The 13,427-nt window shown below is 34.4% G+C and overlaps 1 protein-coding gene across 1 annotated transcript; it reads right to left on the minus strand.

Moving 5' to 3' along the window:
* Positions 1–3,121: 3,121 nt before the first annotated feature.
* LOC139977236 (uncharacterized) lies at positions 3,122–12,351 on the minus strand. The gene is made up of 15 exons (XM_071986483.1): positions 12,244–12,351; positions 11,334–11,397; positions 10,829–11,152; positions 9,601–10,248; positions 9,104–9,448; positions 8,512–8,661; positions 7,957–8,006; positions 7,513–7,558; positions 5,658–7,168; positions 5,206–5,414; positions 4,909–4,985; positions 4,706–4,761; positions 4,386–4,433; positions 4,088–4,113; positions 3,122–3,713 (listed from the first exon to the last, which is right to left on the minus strand). Exons 1-15 carry the CDS (start codon positions 12,334–12,336, stop codon positions 3,677–3,679), a joined length of 3,684 nt encoding a protein of 1,227 aa, XP_071842584.1. The 5' UTR covers positions 12,337–12,351; the 3' UTR covers positions 3,122–3,676.
* Between the last annotated feature and the right edge of the window lie 1,076 nt (positions 12,352–13,427).

Genomic DNA, 13,427 nt, shown 5'->3' on the forward strand with positions numbered 1-13,427 from the left:
CAAAAGGTCACCAAATTCTTAGCTTAAGTCGCAGGGGAAAGTTCACCGAATAACCACCACTAGATCTAGGGCACTTATCATGTACAAACTGAAGAACGATTTTATCAGAAATATAGAGAGCGACATACTTTGTCGTGTTGATAAGAACTTAGTTTCACCACAAAGTTTTGCCACAGTTTGCAGACTGCACCGCATTTATTGGAGTTCTTTCGTTCATAGCACTGAAACACAGTGTATAGCACTGAAACACAGTGTATGGAATGTAAAAATAGGAAGAAAGTTCGCCGGCCAATGTTGAGGCCTTTATGAGAACATAAAGTTGTTTCTGATGTATTATTTGTTTACATATGTCTGTAGGTAGAACGCTACAACTTAGTATCTTTGCGATTTTTTTATGACATTCAAGCTGACCCGTTCTTCAATATTAAGAGTTTGAGTGCCTGCTTTACCTATTTGATGCCTAATTAATTAAACCGTTAGTCTCTTGTACCATAAATCTTTCTTGCTGATGTCTGTATATTGCAATAAACATTGAATGAACCATTAACAAATGTGTTAGCTTTAAAGAAAAGAAACAAAAATCCATGATATATCATACTTTCCAAAAACATGTGCAACTGATTTGAAATGCACTTTCAATAACTTCAGGCGATAAAGTATCTCAGTTTAATATTAATGTTTGTATTATTTCTGATAAGTTCACCTAAGCTATTTTCTGCGCAGTCTTCAACAATGTTTACGTATATCAACTAACCGAGAACAAATCAAACAGACTTTGAACCTTGTAGAACTACTAATAGTTAGTTTTCAGCATAATTATGAACGGGGGTTTGCGTTGTAACTGTGATTCCATATCAATCTAAACCTAATGTATGAATGTAAGGTAGAGTGTTCACATTGCTTATACTCTTTTACGCGTTCTGAAAGCTTAAGCTTTCTTTATATTTAATACAAATAGCTTTTCAATAATGAGTAATATGGCAGAAAAATTACCCCGATTTGCAATATTTGGGCAAAATTGTATATTTTAACGTTAATTATGTGTGCACAAGTTTTACATGTTGTCAGTCCATTCACTGCGATTATACCAAAGGGCAGGAAAAACTGCGGATATCTGACCCACAGAATAGTTAAGATATCAGCAAGATTGCTGAAGTTTAAGATAATTCAAACAGAGATATTTTGTATTAATCATGAACAACCTGGAAAATACAAAACAACATTTCCTTAAAGCGTTTTTGTACTGAACTGAGTGACATGCTTAGGGAAAAAGGAGGTTTGGATAATTAGACATTATGTACAATGCCTAATGGGGTATGTGGGTCTAGCTTTGTTGAATGTATCAACTTAAAGTGAATCCTTGATGTCACAACCATGTTCACACAGTTATTGCCTCTTTTGTCAGGAGGGCAGAGTCTGGTTAGTTTTTAGCCTCTAAACTATATATGTATATGATTAGATGACCTGTTGTTAGTACACCTTTCTAGCTGTTTCGCGAAAATGGAGAAACTTCTAAACCAACCCAAAAATAGTTACTATGCAAAATGTATAGCCTTGATTTTCTCCTAGCACTGCTTCCCCTATTTCCAAAAGAGAAATGTTAAACCTTCTTTGCCACACCTTACAAATGTTAACTTATAAAATTATAACGAAAAAAATTGTGGTATGTAAGGCACGTCTGAAGAACCACGAATTTGTCTTTAGATGCCAGGATGGCGAAACGTGTGTACATGCTATAGATATGTTCACCAAATCGAAACCAAAAGACAATGTTTGACTTGGTGTTGATTTATTTGATAATTTATGATACTAATATTTATTCTGTTAGTATACATAAATACCTTGTGTAAGGTTCATACCATAAGTAGATATATGATTGGACTTTGTATTGCAATAAACAACTGTGAACCTGTGTGGATACGCTTTACTCAATGCAAGTAAAAAGGGAGGAGTGACGCCCGTTTCTTCGTCACTTTGATATGCGTCTGTGTGTGTGTTGATTCGTGTGCATTTCAAACTAGATCTCACCAATGGAATGTATCACATGACTCTTTTTATATGAAAATATCACAAAGTTAAGTACTCTGAGATGTAAAACCATCACACACGCAACCCCATTCTAGTGTTGAAGCAATCACCACTTCGCAGTTAAAAAAGCATACTATATTTGTTCAACGACTCGAATATTTTACAAATTAAACAAATTAGCATAGCATACTTATATTCCATGTAAAAAATGTTGCAGTTGATATCGTTAACATTATCAGTGGTAACAAACCCCTTCAGTAAGTTAGAGTACTAAAGTTAACTGATCGTATGCGGGAACACATTTTTGTACTTGACAAACATTTTTTTAACATGCTTTCACCGTACTGTTAACCTACTAATACACTGAGAATATGAGGATATTGTTAAATATGATACTTTCAACCAAAGACCTTTTAAGCATGTAAGAAATATTTCATCCCGAACTTTAACAGTAAATATTCAATTTTTAATATGTAAGAACTAACATGTTTTGCTAATCCGTAGTGGCTGCGAGTAGTAGACATGGTTAAATAATATTATTACAGAATGCCATATGTTGTTCAAATGATTTGAGTTTGTTAGTTATCGACATTGAAGTTAAACCTCTACGTGTTAGATGCTCTAACATTGTTTGACCCCGAATTTATTCTGCACCTTATGGAAACGCTTTTCATATATAGATTCTTTGACCGGTATAACAATTAGAAACCAGTTGTATTGGCTTCTTCATAATAAATTATCCTTTCGCATAACAATTAGCACACTGCAAACTCAGACTTCAATAATTACATAATAACCAAACGAGGAAATTCACTGACGGGAGTTATAGGAAAGTAAAAGATAAACTTTTAATTTAACTTTGAATACTGTAATCTCTTTTCTGTTGTCAGTTGGAAAAAACGGAATGAGAGTTTATCTTTTTACTTACAGTATACGAAAAACAATTGAGACTAGAACGTATCACAATGTAGTTCAAAATGTTACAATATAAATGAAGAAAGTAGTTGTCTTGTCTATGTTGTATACATAGACTCCTTTTGAAACCCATACTCCTTTTGAAACCAAATAAAAGCAACAAAAGTAAAAATGAAGAGAACAACAGAAACAATCCACTAGAGCTCTTGTCTGCTTTGTTTATGATGCTAAGAATAGTGAAAATGAAAGTCCTTTAGCTTTTTTGTTGTTACTATAGTAATGATAAAGTGACATGCTATCAGTAAAGCATCCACTTGAGAATTATATTGCGATTCAAAACTGGATGGTGTTAGTAATTTACCGATAGTTTATGTAAGCCCAATAGTTCAAAACTCTGGGACTATTTTGGGAATTTCATCTTTGCATTATTTGCTTTTGATGATGCATGAAGCTATAAACAGACAATGTATTTTGGAAATTGATCAACGACGATCTAAGGACATGGCAACCATCTAGTAACTCGTTGATGTTTTGGCCTGATTGGTAATAATCAAAGCTTTTGTTTATGCAGAACAGCAATTCATCTCAATTATTACACTTAGTGCAGTTGTAACTAACAAGGAGCAGTTATAATGATAAGATAAGAGTTAAATGTTTTTGGTGAAAACTACTTCTCAATTATAAAACGATATTTCCTCTTCAATGATGACTTGGTAATTGTTTACGTTCATCTTTAATTGGCCGTGTTGGAACTCTGCCAAGGTGTCTCGCTGAGAAAAGAAATGTGATGAAAGCAATGAAACTATGACTATTGAATAAAAATGCAATATAAAAAACTCCGAATTTATATACTACGATCTAGTGTTTTGCACGTTTCCGTATTCATTCTTAAATAAAACAGAAAACTGAATTCAGCATAACCGTAGAAACATATGGCGTCAAAACTATCAATATTTTTAGGACACTAAATATTCAAGCCTGCATCAACTCACTGGGAAGAAGTGACAGAAAATCAACAACTAGCAAATGTGGAGGGAATATATTTGAACTATAAATTGGCCGCTTGTAAAATTTGACCACAATAAGCACCTAACACAAAATCTACACTAATAATATAATATTACATCAAAGTCATTTTACGCACCTCCATTCTTCACGAAACTTTTCAACCTGTATAAAGACAAAAAAAGCAAGGATGTTAACTCTTTAATCTGTTAATATTGATATTCACGTTTTGCTTAAGAATTTATCCAGTTTGTCCACAAACGTTGTTTTCTCGCCTGTTCAGTCAGATTGCTTCCAGGAGCTTACCAATGCTTAATAACTATGCTAAATAACTAATGCTACATCGTATTGTTTGGCGGAGGGTAATTTTTGTTAGAAATGCCTCCAACAACGACTTTGTAAAGTGTAATAAATCATTACTACAAGTGTGTTCTTACCTCCTTCAAGTAATCCGTCTCCGTCAGCATCTTCTCTCCATATCGTTGCTTAAAAAAGAAATACAGAAAATATGATAAGCTCAAAACATTTTGTGCTTAATTTTTGTTTAAAAGGTAGTATCCTTTCATATTTTAATTCTCTCCATAACTGTTTTGTTTTTATAAATTGTTACTTGAAAATCATATTACCTCGCCGCTGTTTTATTTATTTATTTTTGACAAGTGCATATTAGTTGAAATCTTCTGACTCTCTTGGTCAATGTTGCTAACAATCATCCTCAGTTAACTCTGTTAATCAGTGATTAAATGACTTTACTCACCTTCCATTTTCCTGATGTACATAACGAATACCAAGTCGCCGTCGGTATCCACGTAACTATGGAGCAAATTATTGAACACAGTTACATTTTAAAACTTCCAGAAAAGAAAAAGTGTGTTCTAGAGAGGACACAGTGAAAGTTTTTTAATTTACTGAGCATTTCTGATAATTTCAAATTCACATATGTAGTCTATTTAAACTTACCAGTAATATCCTCTTGTTGCAGCTTTCCTATCAAGGCGTTGCCCTCAATCGAGAAAGGTAGTAGGCAACAGTCGAATCTGTTTAACAAAATGTACTTCATCAAAATGACTCGTCTAATTAACAATATAGTTGTTAATGTATGGTACTTCTAGCTTTACAAACATAGGACGACAGTGTTCATTCAATATAGAGAAGCAATCACAAATCATTTTGAACGTAGATGATTAACCAATAGGTACAGAACAAAGAAGCAGGCACGCATATATGTGATCATATACATTACTATAAATTGCTTACGTCAATTGTTGCAACCCATCACATAGTAAACAGAATTCCAGAATACTAGTGGTTGTGTCCAAGATAAATTCCCTTCCCATTTCAGTAATCTTGAGCTCCTTGATGTACTGAAATTTATCTACATGTAAGCCAGATGTCAGTTGGATGTGTTCTTTTCCTACATTGACACTGCTGATACAGTTCTCTAAATGGAAGCAATCAATTGCTACCTAAATATGCAAGAGATAAAAAAGAAAGGTAAACGGTATCAAAAAGTCCTAACCACTCATTAGGCAGATTTTTTTCCCAATTATTTTAATGTTTAACTATGTTTCCAGCAATGTGTTAAATAAAAGCATTGTGTCTTTCTCGTCTTTTACAATCAAATGCATAGTGCATTAAATTGACAAAATAACATCATCACATGTGAATACAAAACATTCTTTTGTAATTAGAAAACAAACTATAGTTACCTTCTTTCTGGATGCAATATCGATAAGCTGCACGATTGATTGCTGTAGCAAACGACTGCTTTCTGAGCTTATTAAAACAGTTTCTGAACAGAAATTTTGAAGAGTGCTTTCAATGGACTCGGTGTTTCCAGTCTGCTCTAGAATACACAATGTTGCAAACGTTTCGCCATCTTCTATGCTTTTAAGATACTTGATGATTTTGTCCCCACTCTCTGGGTTTATGCCACATGCAAAGCGATAGACATACTGAAGATTCGACGGATCCAAGTTCTTCAGTGTTCTTCTCAGTTCGGTTGCTGTGGCTTTATCCGCGTATCGCGATATATAATGTGCTGCATGCCACTCAAGAAATAGCTTGTGGTAGAAAGTTACTTTTGTTATTGCACAAGGTATCTCAGAGTTTAAACTGGATGCATCAACAGAATGCAGCAATGTTTCCTCGCCTAATAGCATCCCAATGCAAACGTAGTGCTCATAAAACTCTTTCCCGACTTTAGCACATAGCTCTTCTTTTATCCAAAAGAGTTTGTCGGTTTCTGTTAGAAGTTCGAACGCTGCTTTATCGAGCTGGCTGTGATCAGTCCAGTTATACTGCTCATATTCTGTGTTGTTGTTCTTCAGTTTCTGACGCTGGTGCAGACATGATATTATGAAACGAAAAAAGCTTGTCACTGTACTGAAACTTTTGGTCAGATCTTCCCTTTTTGCTAAATGCGTGAACAAGACAAAGAATAAAGGAATCTGACAAAACTCTCCAAGAATGGGACTTTCGTGCAGACATTCCATGATTATCTCAGCGGCCTTAGCGTCCTTATCACCCACCACCTTCAGAATGTAAGCACGACGTGCGGCTTCGTTAAATCCTGTCAACCTGAAGATGTCCCCTCCTGGGGACATATTTCTTGGAAAACAATTTGTTCTTGTTGTTAAAATAACTGTAAATTGCTGAAACATATTTCTTGTCAAAATATGGTAGATGTCACTTTTCGTATCAAGTATTTTACTGGGTGCTTCATCGTATCCGTCAAGTAATATCAAAACTGATTTACTTTTTCGAAGTATTTCTTCAATGTCTTCATTTCTTATTAATGTGTCCTTTGGTAATAAAAACTGCTTGATTGTTTCATAGAATGATTGCATATTTGTCAAATATTTCAAACGAATGAATATGAGAAGTTCGAAGTTTTTCAGAGGTGATGACCGATTACTTGTGCACCAGTCACTTGCGAGTTTTGCAGCGAGAGTTGATTTTCCGATCCCAGGATCGCCCTCAATAACGAGAAAATTCGACTTAACTAGGGAATCAGTGAATAAATCATTATAGCTGTTCAAGTATGTCCAATTACCATGACTTGTCCCATCTGATTTCCTATGTTTAATTTTCATACCACCCTCGACATACACAACGTCAACACCATACAGCCCATCTCGTGCAAAAGGTATTGGTGTAATCGTATTACAAATTCGTTGGTAGCCAACCCGTAGCTGACTGATGAATGCTTCAGTTTTAGCTATTTAAGAAAAAAGAGGACTATGATTAGTGTACGTCTTACTGTTACATTATCAACTGACTGTCGATTCCATTCGATGTTATGACGTTTATCTGTTAAATATTATTTTAAACATCTTAATGCAAAGTAATGCAATAGAGAAGAACATATTGTCGTAATTTAATCATCCACTGCTTTACAATTCTGATAGTCAAGATAAAGTTAGAAATCCATTGAATGAACACAGCTTTTGCTGGTACATATCTGAGACCGATCGTATATTTGTGTCTCACCAATTGATTAAAAACAAAATGTTGCTTGAAGTAACGAATATATTTCAATGAAAAGAAATTATATTTTGTTACCAGAAATTGAATTGTCGTCGGCTTTATTTGGCAGCATGGATGTCATCTATTGAAAATGAAAGATACAATACTCACTAAGACGTTGTAAATTGTAAACTATTTAAAGAAATGCAGTTGGCATAAGTTAACAAACACACACTCGATATTACAGATTAATGTGACACGCCTTCGACAAAAGCAAGGTAGTTAATGTACTTTGAAAAAAAAATGAAACGTACGTATTGTGTCTCTAGAACTTTAGCACATTTGATCCACATTTACTGAGTATTGAATGGATACATGGAGGCTAATTTCTTAGATGGAACACATTGATGGAGTTAAATCAAATGGGAATATTGACAAGTGTTAGTAATTTTGTTGTAACTCTGACCATCAACTGAAACCCGAATGATTAAGTTTTACACACATAACATGTAAGTATCAGAAAAAAAGGGCTTCGGATACCTGTTCTTGGTCAACATCTTCTTCATGCATTCGTGATTTGTTTTTCTTTCCTAAGGAATAAAGAATTGGGTTAAGCTAAAGTGTAGCAAAATCTTGTTGAAGGTATTCAAAGTTATACTTAGCAATACCGTCACACTCAAACGCAAATAAGTTGCCAAACTAGCTGCACCACCACACATTAAATATTTAAAACAATGTTCAATTGTAATTTGCTATAGCAAAGGAATTGGAACCAGCTTGATTTATACATCTTAAATGTCTTTTGAAATAATGCGCTTTAGTTATTACGTACACCCTACTTATTGACAATGTTTTTAGTTTGCTTGATATTGTCTTAAAATAAATTGTGCAATGAAGAAACGGTTGCTATCTGACAATTTATATCTAAAATAGCAGTGAGGCTAACTGTCATATAAGAGTGCCTCTGAAGAAGTTCCTGCTAGGATCGAAACGTCAGGTCAACTTACTTTTGTCATACAAGAAAACAGATTAAAGAAAAAAGTCTTATGGAATTTGTTCAAAATTAAATGGAAAAATGAAAGAAAGTCTCCACACCTTTTCTACAAATAAGGACGACAGCGATTCCGACGATGAATATGAGAGCAATAAAAGACGATATTACTACTATCACTGCGATTGGTCTCCTATTCATATCAGCCACTGTATCGTCACTATTAGTGTATGAATTCGCTTCCGTATCATGTTCTGGCAAAAAACGCAAAATGTTACAGAATTTTATATCTCCCAATAATTTTGTAGAAGAGACTTTGAAATGTAGTAGTCAAATAATGAAATTAAATGATCACGAGTTTAATGCGATGATTCCTTAACTGCTGATTGTCTGGAGAAGGTGTCTTTAAATAAACACGTTATTTTATCATCATGAGTTTCTATATGAAACATCAATCTATCACTACTTTAATTAGCGATATCAATAGCAGCAACCGCGAGTGGTCAAGTCTGCTAAAATATTAATTCATTGTACTAATAGTTTCGTGTTTTATGGGGAAGGGACTATCTGACTCTCAGATAAAGATATTAGTATCTTCCGTTTTCCTGAAAGGTAAATAGAGATTTTTACTATTTTTAAAAAAACACTCAATTGAAGACTCCGGGACCTACTTTTAAATAAAAGATGTTTGCCTACCTTCCTTGAAAACTACTTCAAATGTCGTTGATCTATAGAGGAAATGTGTTTTGTTTGCAGACACTTCGCACGTCAAGGTCAGTCTATTCTTCAACATTTCATTCAAGCGATACTTCGAAGTGAGAATGATGTTGAATGCATCTCCACTTTGGGTTACTTTTCTTCCTTCATCGTAGAAAGATATCATTTTGGTGTCGCTTCCGAAATACGTTTTCCATTGTAGATCAAGCTCAGGCCGAACACCGCTAAGTGAACACACCAATGTGCCAAAGCTTCCAATCTCCAGAACACAGTACTGATCTAAGGGACATCCGTTTACAACTGGACTGGTAGGTCGTGGAATTACTAAATGGAGTAAGAAGTTAATAAATTGAACATTAAGTTATTGCTAAGGAAGTACATTACATAAGAAAGTTGCATTTACACCTACCAGGAAGTATTTTGTAAGAAGGAAAATGATAGAAACAATAATTACTATTATAGTAGTGTATACTCACTGTAAACTGAGAGATCGTACATTATGACAGCGGAATCTTCTCCGTCGTGGCAAATACAAACGAACAAGCCTTCCTGTTCTATTTCCACATCATGTATCACCAGTGTTCCATTTCCTTTTACCGTGTATTTTTGGGCCAACACTTGTACGTCCTTTACTCCAATAAACACTGCAATTGCTGTAGTCTCTAACAAATCACTTGATTGTCTCCTCCAAACAAGATAGTCTATATTCATCTGGGAACAACTGAGTTCCACTGTGGAACCTAAGGTAGCCCATTTCTTCAGTATTTCAGGAGAGAGGGAACTCCAGTCTCCATATTGAATCAAGACACTGGATTCATTGGACATAAGAAGTTCGGGTGAATAGGTAGCTTTGCAAACAAGAAGTGACAATACGAATGTATTTGATTGACCAATTGCAACAGTTGAAAACGAGGAATATGCAGATTTTTCTTCAACTACCTGTGTTACCTGAGCACTTATGTTAGAGTCACCTTGATCAGTTCGCGTGACCCAATTAAGTGTTACTGCTGGCTTGCTATTTTCAACTGAACATGTAATTTGTGACCCTTGTTCTTCAGGCGTGAAACACAGTCGAATGTTGTTGCCGCATGTATCAATCACAGGGAATGATGTTGAAGGTGTAACTGAAAGTAAATATAGTCTAATGTAGTATACACAAAGTAATAGTGTAGTTGGCATTAAAAGAAACATAAGTCAGCTATCCCCGTTGGTGAAGAGGCTTGTCATTTCGTATTCTCTGGTTTCAATATGATCTGTATACTGAGGAAGAGTTTCACCTTGATCCGGTGCAAACATTTGGTCATGTTACAGAGCTTCAGGAACTTAGATTGAGCACATACACAATTCGTCATTCTCCGTGACAGAAAGTAAACATAGCAATAAATAAATAAAATACAAAAATTGACTCGCATCTGACTCGATGATAACATATTAAGAGTTGTTTCATACTTCAACCTTGTTTTTTTTTAGAAATATGACTTGACATCTTCAAAATGAATTAAGATTATTATTAGCAGCTGGTGAAGTGGTCCGTTACATTTATTTATATCACATTGATCATGGTAATTGGGTGTTGCTATTTAATTTAATTATCTATGATAATTGAAACACCACATTGACAAGTAAACAATAAAGTACGGACGTCTGATACAAAAAGAAACCTGGCAATGGTGCAATCTTGTTAATTTTGTAATCATTACTCACCCGTTATAATTACACTGACGGTGTTAGTTTCCGGGGGTTCCGAACGGGTACGGAATAACAGAGCAGTAAATGTTCTTTCATGTTGTAGTGTAGTCTCATTTATAATGAGAGATCCATCATCTGCGACGTCATACTCCCCTGACAAATAACCACGACCTGACTTTACATTCTCCTTAAAATTCAAAATCGGTTCATCATTAACAGTGTCATTTGAATTATACCAGAATACACTGTAAAATTTTGCATCAAATGAGCATTTTATTATTCCCATCTGTCCAATCCCGAGATATTGAAGTGGATCACACTCACTGAGTCCGTCAGAATCTAGCAGGAAATAAATGGATCTTGAATACATTAAAACTGTTATAAAAACTTAATTAAGATTTAAAAAAAACATCTCGTTAAGTTTGGTTTATAACATATGTGTTTGCTTCTTGTTATACTCTTTGCGGGTTCTTATGCAGTGTTTATTACTCGATATATATCATCAGAAAGTTGTACATACCAGAACATTGAAGGTATAAAACAATCCCGAGAATCCAAAACGACAAATTCATGATGGATACCACCTGATAGAAAGTGAAAAAGGAAATACAAAAACATTTGTCATAACATTTTTATTTCAGTACAATATTCTCAAATTCTACCGCAACAACATCAGCAATAGCCATTTGACTAGTTTCCTGTTAACAGAGTGATAGTTAAAAGTATGATGTTTACACTTAAGCATACGTGTCGTAATGTGATGTTTGTAACACGTATAGATGCTAACAAAAATAGCCACAACTAAACTTATGATGAACAATATCGGTTGTCTCATCAATGTCATTTTAAACTCATATGGAGCCCAGCCAGTTTTTTTTTAAGGCCAGCAGTAACCGCCTGGAATATGTAAAACAACCTAACATATACAAAAACACTACTTGTATTTGTGCCTTTTATCATTAAACCTTAAAGATATGAATGTATACATGTATAGTTCGTGTTCGGTATTTACAGGGATCAAAGTTCGTGTTCTGAAGAAGGCTTCCATCCGTAATCAATATGGCGTCCATTTGGAGACCCCTTTTTGTATATCTTACAAGTTTCTTCAAAATGGAATTGTAAGTATTGATTTCACCAATTATTATTATTATTGTTTGGGTTTTAGGTTTGGTTAGTTTTGTTGTTCGAGCCATTGTCCAATAAAGGACTTACAGACGTTCCATGCAACACGAATACTTCAAGATAAGAGTAGCATTAGCCGATGCAATATTACCTTGTTGTTCTTTATTTCTTAAAGAGTTTTTCTCTTTCATCTCAGCTGTTTCTATTCCGATGAAACGAAGATTGCCTTTTGTGAAATATTAACTAACGAGACTGTTAAAAGCAAACATTAAAATATTAAAATATTTTAAACTTAAAAATATACTAACCTTGCTCGTTTTTATTGTTGAAATACAATATGCAAGTCCTGAGTTCTCCGCGCAAACTGTTACATATCGTTGTAAATTCGCAGTCTGCCGCATGCAAATAAAACTTATCAAAGTTCAAGTCTAAAGCCTAAAGCGATATAACGGATATCAGTTAAATCTTAGTGCAATGTATAATCAAAGAAAAACCGTGATATGAAATCATAACATTCCCGACTGCAATATATATAAAGAATATTTGTTATGACCTAACAATATGTAGAGTAAGGTAAAAGTAGAACTTAGGGTGTGAAATTGTTTGATGGTATATTGCATTGGCAAGAGATATTCCTACGTTCATAATTTTGATATGGGATCATGATTTCAGTAACATTGATTTGTTGACCTGGATTTTTCACCTTTTCAACTAATAATAAATATAATAATACAGTTCTTATAAAGCGCAACACACAACAAAACGATATACCACTTTGGAAAGGATTCAAACTTCTGACAGTACTTTATTTATTATAACACGATTCCAGTACAGTTTGCTTAGTGCATTTGATGTTGTTTGCAGTGACAAGTACTTAGAGCATATATGCGCTAGAAAGCTGCATCACAAATCGGTTGTGGATGAACTTTGAACTCGACAAGCAAAGCTAACAAACTGTTGACGTGGGAACCTGACAGACATACTGGGTTGTGTAGCGTATGCTTTTCCACTAGGTGTATTAACACCAAACTCGAATGTATAATACAGAAGTAAGCTTATATCAAAATAGCTTCAATGATATCAAATAAAGGAAATAAAGCGGCATTGAATTTGAATTAACGTAGTTTACAATACGTGCATGCCTAGCATAGAATGGAATGAGAGTTTTACTTTCGATTTAGAATACGTTAAAAAACGATTCGTCTATACATGTAACTATATACAATGTATACCCTCTGTATATGTCTAGCCATTAACAAACAGAAACCAAAGAAAGTCTTTAGTAAGTTTTCAAGTTCAGTTCAGTAATATCTCAAGCTTGACTTGGCTATGTGAGATAATACAAACGCTTCCGTCTTTGTCTGAGACATGTGTCAACATAATTTAGATTCATATATTCCTATGCATTTGTTTTAACTTTTGACCTCTTAAAATCAAACGCTCGCATGTTGCTAGGCGGATAAGAGCTTAGTTGCCCTGTACTGGATGACTG

The sequence above is a fragment of the Apostichopus japonicus genome, chromosome 12 (genome assembly GCF_037975245.1).
Source record: "Apostichopus japonicus isolate 1M-3 chromosome 12, ASM3797524v1, whole genome shotgun sequence".
Taxonomy (NCBI): domain Eukaryota; kingdom Metazoa; phylum Echinodermata; class Holothuroidea; order Aspidochirotida; family Stichopodidae; genus Apostichopus; species Apostichopus japonicus.

Bases quoted from the DNA above. Each gene is read 5' to 3' on its own strand.
- LOC139977236 (XM_071986483.1), bottom strand. From the start codon at position 12,336: ATGCGGCAGACTGCGAATTTACAACGATATGTAACAGTTTGCGCGGAG. The intron at 8,662-9,103 runs GTAGGCAAACAT...GTTTTTTGCCAG, and splicing joins TGAAGTAGTTTTCAAGGAAG to AACATGATACGGAAGCGAAT. The intron at 8,007-8,511 runs GTGTGGAGACTT...TTTATTCCTTAG, and splicing joins CGTCCTTATTTGTAGAAAAG to GAAAGAAAAACAAATCACGA.